The 14,645-nt window shown below is 42.2% G+C and overlaps 1 protein-coding gene across 1 annotated transcript; it reads right to left on the bottom strand.

Annotated features, from left to right (window-relative positions):
• Positions 1-4,004: 4,004 nt before the first annotated feature.
• LOC125376774 (macrophage mannose receptor 1-like) lies at positions 4,005-8,691 on the bottom strand. The gene is made up of 4 exons (XM_048388679.1): positions 8,619-8,691; positions 6,776-7,026; positions 4,838-5,023; positions 4,005-4,324 (listed from the first exon to the last, which is right to left on the bottom strand). The coding sequence occupies exons 1-4, from the start codon at positions 8,687-8,689 to the stop codon at positions 4,071-4,073; spliced, it is 762 nt and encodes a 253-aa protein (XP_048244636.1). The 5' UTR covers positions 8,690-8,691; the 3' UTR covers positions 4,005-4,070.
• Between the last annotated feature and the right edge of the window lie 5,954 nt (positions 8,692-14,645).

The following is a 14,645-nucleotide window of genomic DNA, read 5'->3' as shown; positions in this document are numbered from 1 at the left end:
AAGCGTTGTGCAAAGAAATGGAATGTCGGACGCATTAACACAATTAACCTCTGTGACTGTTGTATACTCGTACGTTCATGAAAGCTTCCATTGAAGACTTTGAATCCCTCGCTGATGGATATATTGACCAGTCTCTAAGTGGGACAATTAGTACACCCGCATCCACTAAGATCAAGTACTGTTTGAGTCGAGAATATAAAGCGACAAAACCCTCACCATATGCACAAGAAATATCTGATAAAAAGTACATTGTAGGATTCCGACTATACCCTAAGTGTGTGTCTAAATAGTGATACATCTGGTGTTCGCGAAAGGTGAGCAAGTTCTGCCTCACTGGTAGCACCCGTCACAAACACATGCAACGGCAAGTCAATTGTTCACCTGAAGAACAGAGGAATATACTGTACAAGTGAAAATAGGGAATTGCATCGGTCACCGATGCGTCGAATATTGAAATACCCTCCACATTTCTTTTTTTAAACTTTTTGAAAGCTTTACTGTAACCTTGATCAAATGAGTCTTCTGGCGCTTTTTGAAATCTTTAAACTTCAATGGTCATACATGCTAGTCTTCCTTGCACATGTGTTGTGTTTGGGTAAATATAGTCCGAATCAAACTTCCACGAGCTCTATCATAAGCTCAGTTGCATTTATCTATGCCGAGACATAAAACTGCCCCCACTGTGTTGCAAAACGAACATATTTCTTGAACGTTTTTTTCTTTTCTTATACGCAACAAAATCTCTGCAGACAGTAAAAATTAAAATTAATAAATGCGTTATGGTGTCATTGAATTATCTGGTCCATCACTTGATTGTCTGGTCATTTAACAAGCCGCCGTTGCACGGCAGGAGTTGGGCTATGCGGCATAAGGCAAGAGTGAGTGAGTGAGTGAGTATGGTTTTACGCCGCTTTTGGCAATATTCCAGCAATATCACGGCGGGGGACACCAGAAATGGTCTTCACACATTGTACCCATGTCGGGAATCGAACCCGGGTCTTCGGCGTGACGAGCGAACGCTTTAACCACTAGGCTACCCGACCGCCCCCATAAGGCAAGAAACAAATACTCCTTTATGCAGATTGTGCGAGTGGCGGGTGCTACTTGTGGGGCGGTACATATTTACCCTTTTCACGACCACTTATGTCATCACTGGTGTTCAGGGTTTTATTCATTATAATTTCGCTATTTCGACTTCGTTTCGGTGGATAATGGTTGTACTCTATCGTTGACGATTCATGTTTGGGAGATCTATATGAAGGTAAATCTGGTAGTCTCAACCAGTACTTAATAACCTGAATGTACGTACATATATACATAGGACATCTATACCTTGACGACCCGTGATGATTCCGGGGTAGAATAGGTCTTCAGCAATCCATGCTGGCCGTAAAAGGCGACTATGCTTGTCGTAAGAGGCGACTTACGGGATCGGGTGGTCAGGCTCGCTGACTTGGTTGATGCATGTCATCGTATCCCAGTTGCGCGGAGCGATGTTCATGATATTAACCACTGGATTGTCTGGTCCAGACTTGATTATTTACAGACCGCCGTCATATAGCTGGAATATTGCTGAGTGCGGCGTTAAACTACAAAGCAACCAACCAAATATACCTTGACATTGGGTGCATTAATTTCATGCAAACAGATGTACTTTTTCTTTGTCAAACTGTTTACTCCCTTTTACATCAAATTGAATCAGGAATTATAGAATTTACCGCCGGTGCTTTGTTGTTTTTTGTTGTTGGAAGAAATCATATCTCTTCTTTTTACATGTAGCGTCATACATTTATAATGCAGTTGTACTCTTCAAAAGATGTGATGTCCTTATAATTTCTTATGTAACTTATTTAAAGACCTACATCTTTTTCCTTTTTCAATAGGGGGCACGGTAGGCCGCGATTAGCTGTGCAGAGTTGCGTCCCCTGGGCACGCCAGAAACCTGTGATTGTGGGTTCGAATCCCGGTTCGCCCCGATTATGTTTCTAGGTTTGTCAGCACCATACCCGTGCTCGTGGGTTTCACGTGATTAACATCATGAGCACAGAGCTACGCAATTGGGATACGATGACAGTGAGCCTGACCACCGGATCTCGTACATCGCATCTTACGCCAAGCATGGGCTGCAGAAGACCAATTCTAACCCGCATCTTCTCGGGGCAGTATGAATATTTAGACAATTAGACATCTGCCAACACGTTATACAATTGAGTCGGCAGAGAAACGCTGCGAATTAAAGCAATCAAGGAGAAATCTCAAAGTGAGTGATTTTAGCCTTGAGTGTGTCACATTATATCATTACCCACTAAATCAGGCTTGGTGCCCATCCGAGCATTAAAACAACAACAACCTAAAATATACACGCATGGTAAAAATCTCTGACAGTCTCTCTTGGATTAAGGTAATTCCATTTTGACGATATTAACTATCTGGTTGAGTCCTCTGGGTGGATGAACGCCGAGAATCAAGTAAGTCTAAATCAAGACCAAACAATTTTCTGTGATCTTTGGCCATTTGAGATAATAAACAAACTTTTGTTTTAGTAATATTGGTATCACCGCAGAAATTCTTCCATTGTTGGGTATTTTCTCTGCATTTTTCGATGATTTCATAATCTTTTTATATTTCATTTAAATTTCAGTAGAACCTATCAAAAGACATGGCATTATCAAGGAAGTCACCTTCTTTTTCCGTCAGTGTAATACCAGATATATTCCAAAATATGAAACTGATGAAGTTATCACAGCCATGAGAAGCGGCATTGTATTTTAAACTGACATCGTTTGGAAGCGTCCTACAATCACTACTGTTACTTTGACCCTGACTATGCTTGTCGTAAGAGGCTACTAACGGGGTCGGGTGGTCACGCTCGCTGACTTGGTTGATGCAGGTCATCGATCCCAATTGCGTGGATCGATGCTCATGATATTAATCACTGGATTGTCTGGTCGAGACTCGATTATTTACAGACCGTCATATAGCTGGAATATTGCTATATATATTACGTTGAATGTGATGATATATATATATATATATATATATACCATCACATTCAACGTAATCTGTAAAATCTCACATTTTACTCCCAGTGCTGTGTGGTATCAGTGATGTTGCCACTGGTTGGTCAATAATGAGTTTATATCTCGACACATTGTAATTTCGTAATACAACATTTGCATCAACATGTGTTTTTTGTTGTTGTTTTTTTAAACTGATCGATATACTTTCTTATGATCGTCAGTTTATATCAACACAGTCAATCCATTGTATTATTCCTCTACAGATCAATCTATACAGATGAAAATGTATGTTATCGAGCCATATTCTTATCAAGATAAACTTAATGCAGACATGTGCAACTGTTGTCAACACAGACATGCCAAAACAACAAGAGGTATAAAATATATTGACAAAATAGACGTTTATTAGTTTTGAGGATGTATGTCGATGTCCTCGTTACCTTTAATCAATTCCATTTTGAAACGGTTCCCAGGCGTTTTTAGGAATAACACATTCAGGTTACATGACATTCAACCAAGACAACAAAACAAGAATCTAAAAACTAAATATTATACCATCAATAGAATTTCACATTTGGAGCATAAGACCTTGATCCTTTTCGTGTCTTCATTGCAACACCCCAAAAATCAATTTTACAGTTATATTTGTTGGTATTGTATACATGTAGTTCCACTGTTTCAATGTTTATGGATACGATGAACACAGTTACAGGACTTGAACTCAGACAATGAAGATTGTTGACATGTGTCCGCCGGTACAGTTCTGCACATAAATAGGTTCCACTTTAATTATCATTACTTAAACTACAGTAAACTACGGTTATAACGAACACGCTTATAACGAACTGACGGATATAACGAACTTACTTTTTGGTCCCGACTATTTGCTGTAGTTATACTGTGTATATGCTTGTAACGAACTACGGTTATAACGAACTAAAATAAGTAATCCCTTTGAGTTCGTTATAACCGTACTTTACTGTACTTCACAAACGTAGGGCTTAACCTGCTGTTGGGATTCTCAGTCCACTCTGTAACTATAACCATCTCTCAAGAAGAAAACATCATCAGGAATGGCTTCCACTTTACCATCATCGTAGTGTCAATCTGGCACATGTAATACGAGGGTATGTCACAGTTAGAGGCATGGAGCCCGTGGTTATACAGAACAGCACAGTGCTTATTCCCAAATAGGGTTGGTTCCCCCGAATCCCAGAAGGGGTTTACGAGATCCCTGCCATCAACCCATACATACTTCCCGTCCGCATCAATGTCACCAAGGCCAACAAAAACAGCTTCTGTGTCTGCAAATAAGGATATGAAAATATGAAAGTTTAATATTCTCTAGCTTCCTGTAATCATCGATCACAATATTCATTTATGCAGCTCATTATCTTTTTTGTTTGTTTTTTTTGCTTCATGCCGCACTCAGCAATTGACCAGCTATATGACCGCGGTCTATAAATAATAGTCTCGTGCAGACAATCCAGTGATTGACATCATGAGCATCGGTCCACGCAATGATGACATGCATCAAGTCAGCGAGCCTGACCACCCGATCCCGTTAGTCGCCTCTTACGCCAAGCATAGTCGCCTTTTACGACAAGCATGGGTTGGTGAAGACCTGTTCAACCCCGGATCTTCAGCTCATTTTTGTTTGTCTAGAGGTTTCAAATACTATCATTAAGGTTTGACTCTCTGTTCCACAGCAGTTAACCTCACAAGGAGAGTACCGTATATTGAATATCTTTATCGACGTATGTTAGTACTTACTTGGTGTAGAAATTATTTTTATTATGACATCGATGGAAACTCACCCCTGATGGCGGCAGTGGCTTCCATCACTTGCTGCTGCTTGTCCACGTCTTCCAGAACAACCAGGTGACCTCCATCTCCTTCACAATCAGCCTTAGCATCCATCCACGTCTTCCTGACCAGAGATAGTCTGTAGCATGCAGTCGGGTTGTCAAATGTAACGTAGCCGTCAGCGAGGGGGCATGTGTCTGTAACAGACAGTCAGACAACGAACACAAAGTGGTTACCAGTCGCATATATATTGTTATATGGCACTTCTCACCTTTAAATATGATAAGGGGTGGTGGGGTAGTCCGGTGGTTAATGCGTTTGCTCGTCACGCCGATAACCCGGATTCGATTCCCAACCGTGTCCCCCGCCGTAATATTGCTGGAATATTGCTAAAAGCGGCGTAAAAACATACACACTCACTCACTCACTTAAATATGATAATTTCAAAGTGTGTAGCGAGGAGCCAGGATTTTAACCCTGTGTCACGATGTGTCACTGTATTGTGAAATGAAAGCCCAGCTGTGCAGCTTAGATTGTTTACATCTTGCTGCAACCCACGAAAGATTCAAGATTTGTTTGGGAATTAATTTGGAATTCGAACCCACAAGATGTTCCGGACACAAGACAGGACCAGCAATGTCTTCCAATAGCCGTTGACATCTAATAGAGTTTTATATCTTCATTAACAGGTTGGTATTTGCACACCTAATCAAAAGTGACGAGACCCGTGAAGATCCGGGGTAGCATGCTCTTTCTACCATGTTTTCAAGATTTCAGCTCAACTAAATGAAATTGCAATACCCAAGTCCTCTGCCAATCCTTATATTCGTAAGACCCGTGAAGATCCGGGGTAGAATAGATCTTCAGCAACCCATGCTTGCCGTAAAAGGCGACTATGCTTGTCGTAAGTGGCGACTAGCGGGATCGGGTGGTCAGGCTCGCTGACTTGGTTGATGCATGTCATCGTATCCTAATTGCGTGGATCGATACTCATGATGTCAACCACTGGATTGTCTGGTCCAAACTCGATTATTTACAGACCGCCATCATATAGCTGGAATATTGCTGAGTGCGGCGTTAAACAACAAAGAAACAAACAAACAAAGTGACGAGCGAATGCTTCACCGTTATACCACTGCCCATATTGTGAGACACAAAGTAAGGGCTTCACTCTTTGTATCAGACTGAATCATCAAACACTGGTCTTCTGAACAATGAGCTAAAGCCTATATCTTCATGAGACCTTACCAGTAATGGTCCTCTGGACGCGGACCGCCTCCGTGGTCTTGTGGTAGAGCGTCCGCCCGGAGAGCGGAAGGTCCAGGGTTCGATCCCGGGCCGCGTCATACAAAAAGACGTTTAAAGATTGTACTTGTTGTTACCCTGTCTGGCGCTCGGCATTAAGGGGCTAAAACAAGGACTGGTCGGCTCGGAGTCAGTATACTGTGTCTGAGTGGGGTATTCATGTTAAACTGCGGCATGGTATCTCAGTGAGCTAGCACTATAAATCGGCATCAGTCCGGACTAGTACAAGCAGCCACACACACACATACACGTGCATGCACGTCGCTATATAAGTGCAATAATCTTGGACGCGACGTTAAACCCCATTTCACCTCACCTCCTCTGGACGCTGTATGCTTTGTGCTCGCATGGGAGCACGGGGCACTGGGACCATTCACGTATTTGAATAAATGACATCCTTTTCTCAATTAGCATGTGCCATGTTCTTATCATATACGATTTAAACGAAGTACACGTCTTCACAACAGACATTAAACATTTACAGTAAACTACGTTTATAACGAACACGCTTATAACGAACTGACCTATATAACGAACTTATGTTTTAGTCCCGACCATTTACAGTATGCTTATATGCTATATACTTATAACGAACTAAAACCGTAGTTTACTGTAATCAGCTCTTAACATTTGCCATTCTTTACCCGAGACACGTCCATACATCCGGGCTCCATCGAGGGGACTACTGTTTATCTCAGAAAGAAAGGTCGCCGAGAAGAGCAGACATTGGCCGTCGTTGTTGTTGATGTTGAACATGGTGCAGTTGTTGGTGTCGAGACATGCTCGAGCACAGGTGAGTAGTGTCCTTGGCTTGAGTTCGGAGATGCACTGAGCGTTGGTCATGTTCAAGTTGTTGAACTCCGACAGGAGATGGTAACGCTGTTGTGGAACCAGTCTATTTAGAGGAACGAACGTGTAACTGGTTTGCAAAAGTAACCAAGAAGGCCATTGAAATAGCAAATGGTAGAATTGGCTGAACGATTGTACGGTAGAGTGTGAGTGAGTGAGTTCGGTTTAACGCCGCTTTTAACAGTATTCCAGTTATATCACGGCGTGTCAGCTTAATGTGGGAGGAAAGCCCGAAGTGATGCAGGTATCAAACGTTTACCACTTCCGTGAAACCCACGAGCACGGGTACGGTGCGGACAAAACCTAAAAACATAATCGGGGTGAACCGGGATTCGAACCCACAACCATAGGTTTCTGGCATGCCCAAGGGACGCAACTCTGCACAGCGAATAGCGGTGCCTTAGACGACTGGGCCACCCGTGCCCCCGCATTTTGTCAAATAGTATTTACCACCAGAAGTGGTCCAAACATTTTATTCTATGAATGTCTTACTTCATATGGAACTGTGGCAATTATATTTTCAAGAATCATAAAGATTTGTGAACAGCATCAATAGGGATTCTCGTCAGTGAATATAAAATATAACCAAACTTTATTCTCCACCGGTACAGATTCAGTTGGACGTAAAAGCCAAAATAGCGGTTAAAATTATGTGAATTGATAAACGAAAACAGTGTTGACACCAGGTGTTCGCGAAAATAGTTAGTTTAAAAAAGTACATGGCGCGGCAGTGTTCCTGCCATACAACGGCAGGATGTAAAATAACAAGACAATCACGTGATGGACCAGAAATCCAGTCACACGGATTTACTGTTTGGTGTGCAAGCGCAGAAATTTGATTAAAACAGACTTCAATTCGCGTCAATTTGAATATTCGAGTAAATTCAAACATTAAAAGAATAGAATTAAAAAAGTAACTTCTGCCCGCCGTTTATTTATTTCCATCTTCCTGAGGCAGGGAGTTAATTGACTATAAAAGTCCAGTTTTCACCCCTGCGAACCAGAATGGAATTTCCTGGCTCGATCGTAGCGCCAACATTGGCTTTCACGAGTTATGCCCTTTCTATGTCCTTTCTACTGACCAATCAGATTTCACCTCTCATACCACTTGCATTTGCTTCAAACCGAAAGGACGATCTGATTGATAATCAAGAACTATATTATAACAAAACGGGTCTCACCACGCGAAGTACATCAAACCACTCGGGCACCTTGATTAAAATCTTGAAAAGATTTGGAAACTCTTTGCAAATCCTGCAGTCGAGCGAAATCTGCAGCTTAAATCCATGCTGTTTACGAACCGGATGTCTAGTTCGTTACGCGATTTTGATTGGACAATGCATAGACTCGTTAGTCCAGCCAAAACATAACTCCGGATTTCCAGCCTACTTTGGCAAGGGTGGACACTGGACTTTTATAGTCAGTTAACTCCCTTGCCTCGGGAAGATGATTTAATTCTAAACACGACAATTGTGAGAGAGAAACTCGGACTTTGAACCGCCGTCCTATCACTACGTCTATAAGGACGTTGATTTCCTCACAACAGCTTTTCCTTCAATGCATTTGAAAAAAAAGTTCCCCGAGTTATACAAGAAAAAACAGAAGGGGATTTGGACGTGATCATGGAGGTGTACTTACCCACACTGGGTGGCTGAGGTTCTGAAAGTCAGACAGAGGAACATCACACCGAGTCGGTTCTTCATCCTCATGGCACATCAAACCCTAAATAAATGGCTGACTATCTGCCACATTAACACTAATGGTAGTGTACTTGCCCGTTGTCATTGGAGGAGGGCTGGAAGGGTATAATCGATTATAAACCCAGCGTCGTTCTCAATCTAAATGGTAGTCTAATTGCCAATTTTCAGTGCTCCAGGAAAAAGTCAATGAGACATTTACATCCATAAAAGATTGGAGAGCTTACCAAAGTCTTAAGCAAATGTATATTCAACATCACTTAGGGCTTAAATACTAAACTGCGTAACATGAGGTTTAAGAAAACAGCATAAAATAGTACAATAAGCGGTGTGTAAACGCATCAAAATTAGGAAAACCTCAGAAGATAGCACAATAAGCGTTGTGCAAACGCATCAACTTTTGACGCATTAACACAACTACCACTGTTGATCTATGTTAGTGTTTTCGACATATTGATACTGAGTGAGTGAATATTGTTTTACAACGTCTTTAGCAATATTCCAGCAATGTCATGGCGGGGGACACCACAGTGTAAAATGTGTTTAGAATGTAAACACGTACAAGACATGTTAAGATCCAAACATGATTTGGAATGTGTTTAAATCCAAAACGGAATACACATTTGGCGTGTTCCATCTGAACACGTTAAGGGTCTAACACGTGAAATCAGCTGTCGTTTCACAGCCAACACATCCCAATAATCGAAACATGTTTAGAATTTAAGCACATTTAAACATGTTTAAATAAAGTGAATTTAGTCATATACTGAGTCAAAGTAAAAACTTCACATTTTTAAAAGTAATCCCATATATGATATACAATTGACAAATGTATCAGAGAAGGTAATTTTTAATCATTAATGTCCAAAGAAGGATTTTAATTAACGGTGGTAACCATAATTTGTCCCAAGCACCTACGGTATTCGGTAATAACATCAACAGTTTAAATCATAAGTCCCAAGCACGAGAATCTGATGGCACACAAGTTCAGTAGCGTGTATGGCCACCATGTGCGTTGACAACTGCCACACAACGCCTCCGCATGGACCTTGTGATGCTTGTGAACACATGATTGGGAAGACGACGCCATTGTTGCTGCAAAATGGTGCCAAGATCTTGCAAATTCTGTGGTTGGTTCTGGAGAGTGCGCAGACTTCTGCCAAGAGCACACCAGACGTGTTCGATGGGATTGAGGTCGGGAGACCTTGACGGCCGCATTCTGAAGGAAATTCCTTGTCAAAATTGCTGTGTGGGGTCTGGCATTGTCGCGTTGGAAGATCAAACCGGGTCCATGTGCTGCCATAAAAGGCAGAAGTTCTGGTGCCAGTACCTCGTCGCAGTAAGTAGCAGCGTTGAGGTTGCCACGGATGACAAGAAGCCTGGAACGTGCATTGCCACAGAAAGCACCCCACATTAAGCTGACACGCCGTGATATAACTGGAATACTGTTAAAATCGGCGTTAAACCCAACTCACTCACTCACTCATATCCCGCCGACGTTTTAAAAGTATTGTGTTCGTATATACTGTAAATCTTGAAATTAACGCGAGCGTGAATTAAATGCATATTAAACACCGCATTTATATCAACAATAAGACATAACTATGTTGTTGTTGTATGACAAAAAACATTTCTCTTATACAGGACCGGGGTAGAATAGGTCTAAAAGGCGACTATGCTTGTCGTAAGAGGCGACTAACGGGATCAGGTGGTCAGGCTCGCTGACTTGGTTGATCCCAATTACGTGGATCTATGCTCATGATATTAATCACTGGATTGTCTGGTCCAGACTCGATTATTTACAGACCACCGTCATATAGCTGGAATATTGCTGAGTGCGGGGTTAAACAACAAACCAACCAAATCGTATACAGGAAACGGAAGCTGACAATGAAAGTATATATGATTACTACGATAGGCCCTTAGCAATGTTGAGTTACATCATAGCGACATCTACAATATATACCGGGTATGCTCAGGAATACACCCACTGATGGCTATAAACTCCTCCTATGTCAAGACCCGTGAAGATCCGGGGTAGAATAGGTCTTCAGCAACCCATGCTTGCAATAAGAGGCGACTATGCTTGTCGTAAAAGGCGACTAACGGGATCGGGTGGTCAGGCTCGCTGACTTGGTTGATGCATGTCATCGATCCCAATTGCGTGGATCGATGTTCATGATGTAAATCACTGGATTGTCTGGTCCAGACGCGATTATTTACAAACCGCCGTCATATAGCTGGAATATTGCTGAGTCCGGCGTTAAACAACAAACAAACCAACTCCTATGTCAAGTGAATACAATCAGGACTATGTTGTGTCTGCTGAAACACGGCCTGTGGGCCCACATTTATAAAGCCGCTCTTCCATCTGGCAGTATTGGTGAAGTCTAGACGCCCATAAAAACTACGTATGTTTTACCATTGATCATCATTCGACACCCGTCACCAACACTTGTTATTGCTGCCGCTGTATATGGCCCATTGTATTGCCACTTAATACACTTTGTAATATCATTACCCACTGTGTTTTTGCCCATTGTGGAATTGGGTGAGTTTTGTGTTGTTAGATGATGGGATTGGGTGAGTTTTGTGTTGTTAGATGATGGGATTGGGTGAGTTTTGTGTTGTTGGATGATAGGATTGGGTGAGTTTTGTGTTGTTAGATGATGGGATTTGGTGAGTTTTGTGTTGTTAGAAGATGAGATTGGGTGAGTTTTGTGTTGTTAGATGATGGGATTGGGTGAGTTTTGTGTTGCAAGATGATGGGATTTGGTGAGTTGTGTGTTGTGAGATGATGGGATTGGGTGAGTTTTGTGACGTTAAATGATGGGATTGGGTGAGTTTTGTGTTGTAAGATGATGGGATCGACTGGTTTGGACACAGTATATCAGGTGAGATTGGGCCACAATTGGATTGGCGTTGTGAGAATTGGATAGTGTTTCTTTGTGTTTCTTTAGGTGGGAAGATATATACGATATTATAGCAATGTAATAAATCAAACATATCTCGTGGAAGAGCTCTTGCCTTGCTCCTTAATTGAACAACGAGTACATCGATATGTGACAGAAGCGACCATAAAATATTGTTCAAAACATTGGCACATACCCCTCCTCGTACTCCTTACCGTGTTCATTATGACAGCTTACGATTCACTCCTCGATGAGAGTCCCAAAATCATATTGCAAGGGGTGAAGCCATCATGTGCGCCAGTGTCAATGATGCCGGACTAGCTCACTGAGATATCATGCCGCAGTTTAACATGAATACCCCACTCAGACACATTATACTGACTCCGAGCCGACCAGTCCTTGTTTTAGCCCCTTAATGCCGAGCGCCAAACCTAGTAACATAATCGGGGCGAACCAGTACCATATTATCGATGAAGGCGGATTTTGCATTCTTGAATCAATTAAACATTCGTGACAAGGCCTTGGTCATTGTAACAAGTTAAACACATGGCGAGGAGTATAGACGTTGTTAAAACCAAATATCTCTATTTTCGTTGATGTGCCTATATTCACTTCTGCCAAGCACCGAAGTGCTTATCCTGTTCGCGAGTCGAGCCGTAACGCATGTTATGGCCGAGTCCACTACAAAGTGCGGGGTGGTAGGAATATTCAGGTAGAGCACAGCTCAATGTGATCACGTGTCAGCCTAGGTTACTTATGTGCATGCAAGTGTGGACCCGTGAAGATCCGGGTTACAATAGGTCTTCAGCAAACCATGCTTGCCGTAAAAGGCGACTATAGTTGTCGTAAGAGGCGACTAGCGGGATCGGGTGGTCAGGCTCGCTGACTTGGTTGATGCATGTTATCGCATCCCAAATGCATAGATCGGTGCTCATGATATCAACCACTGGATTGTCTGGTCCATACTCGATTATTTACAGACCGCCGTCATACAGCTGTAATATTGCTGAGTGCTGCACTAAACAACTAACAAACAAACAAATGCATGGGTCTGTCACTCTCATACCTGTACCATGTATATCAGCTCGTCTACATCCATATGCAGTGTGTGAAATAGTCTCCAAATATTGCTGGCTAGGTCGGCCACCTAGTCTTATAAGTTACTCGCCAGTTTCAAAATTCACTAGCTTAAATATTTTTCAAGAAATTTGATTCTACGAGTGAGTGAGTGAGTGAGTGAGTGAGTTGGCTTTAACGCCGCTTTCAACAGTATTCCAGCTATATCGCGGCGTGTCAGCTTAATGTGGGAGGAAAGCCCGAAGTGATGCAGGTGTCAGACGTTTACCACTTCGGTGAAACCCACGAGCACGGGTATAGTGCTGACAAACCTAGAAACATAATCGGGGCGAACCGGGATTCGAACCCACAATCATAGGTTTCTGGAGTACCCAAGGGACGCAACTCTGCACAGCGAATCGCGGCGCCTTAGACAACTGGGCCACCCGTGCCCCCTGGTTCTACGAAGGTATTAATAGAGTTAACTCAAATTGCAAATCATGAGTCTAATATTATGAAAGGTAACTCTGTGCTTGAGGGGCCGTGGGGTAGCCTAGTGGTTAAAGCGTTCGTTCGTCACACCGAAGTCCCGGGTTCGATTCTCCACATGGGCACTATGTAAGAAGCAACTTTCTGGTGTCCCCTGCCGTGATATTGCTGGAATAGTGATGAAAGCAGCGTAAAACCATACTCACTCACTCACTCTGGTCTTTCAAATTCGAAGCCTTGCAATCGTTTTTGTACAGATATTAATTTGATTTTCGATAGTCGTATTGATCTACAGAAACGGGAGAATCTTTTTTTTTTACCAACTAAGAGGTGTGTATACAAACAAACATAAGAGGCGGTGGGGTAGCCTAGTGGTTGAGGCGTTCTCTCGTCACGCCGAAGACCCGGGTTCGATTCCCGACATGGGTACAATGTGTGAAGCCCATTTCTGGTGTCCCCCGCCGTGATATTGCTGGAATAGTGCTAAAAGCGGCGTAAAACCATAGTCACTCACTCACACACTCACAAACAAACATAACCGTTAACATGTCAGTAACCAGTAGGGGTAGGGACATTGTATAATGTTTTGTCAGACTAATATTTTGCTAGCCAAACTATAGCGGGCAAGCGGCTATTTCGCACACTGATTATACGTGCACTGAACATTGACCCATATTAATCACTTGAATGATGGCTGCTGTGCTACAACTCACACGTACTTAGTATCCTTCCCTTCACCCTGGATTATCCCACTCATGCATATTCATCGGGGTCACTCGATCTTCGGGTCGATATTGTATTTCTTGCGTGTACCATTATGATAGGTTGATATAGACAATTAATGTTCGTATACATTATCGACTTTAGCAGCCTCAAACTTTAAAGAGCACTTGTAGATGTTGAAAGCTCCGACAAATATTGCCGACATGTTCGTCGTCAATCACCCAGGCAACGAGAGACCAACGCTTCGGTAAATACAAAAACACACACCAAACACCAAACCAAACATTGCAATCAAGTTATTTATATACTGACACTAAATATTTAATCCGAATTTGGATTTTGTCAATAACAAGTGGTTAACCAATTTCATTACTTCCCAAGGATAATGTCCATCTGTTCATGAAAGATAAATTCAAATATCTAAAAAAACGTAAATGTCGAATCACAAACTTGAAAACAGAAAATGGCTTATAATTTGAAATTCCGCTAAAACATTTCTTTGTCTTCTTTCTAATCAAGGTATCCTGCAAAAGCAGAACATTGTTCCATAGGAAAAAACGAAAGTTAAAAGATTTAAGTACATGCATTTATAGGAACAGTTTATCACAGGTTGAGGTTATCACAGGCGAACAACAGAAATATAGGTAAACAAATAAAGGTAAACAAATAAAGGTAAACAACACAGAAACCCCGTTAATCAGGACACTCCGTTTCTAGACTGTGAGGACGCTACAGATGCTGCCATCCTAACGCCGCGTATCGTCCAGATTGCGCGGGTTTCACTGTCA

The sequence above is a fragment of the Haliotis rufescens genome, unplaced genomic scaffold, assembly GCF_023055435.1.
Source record: "Haliotis rufescens isolate VD_foot unplaced genomic scaffold, xgHalRufe1.0.p SCAF_76, whole genome shotgun sequence".
Lineage (NCBI taxonomy): Eukaryota > Metazoa > Mollusca > Gastropoda > Lepetellida > Haliotidae > Haliotis > Haliotis rufescens.
This window is presented reverse-complemented; position numbering and strand designations above follow the sequence as displayed.

Excerpts from the sequence above, each read along its gene's own strand:
- LOC125376774 (XM_048388679.1), bottom strand. The coding sequence starts at position 8,689 with ATGAGGATGAAGAACCGACTCGGTGTGATGTTCCTCTGTCTGACTTTC. Across the intron at positions 7,027-8,618 it reads ACCTCAGCCACCCAGTGTGG|ACTGGTTCCACAACAGCGTT; the intron begins GTAAGTACACCT and ends TCCTCTAAATAG. Across the intron at positions 5,024-6,775 it reads GATGTATGGACGTGTCTCGG|ACACATGCCCCCTCGCTGAC; the intron begins GTAAAGAATGGC and ends TGTCTGTTACAG.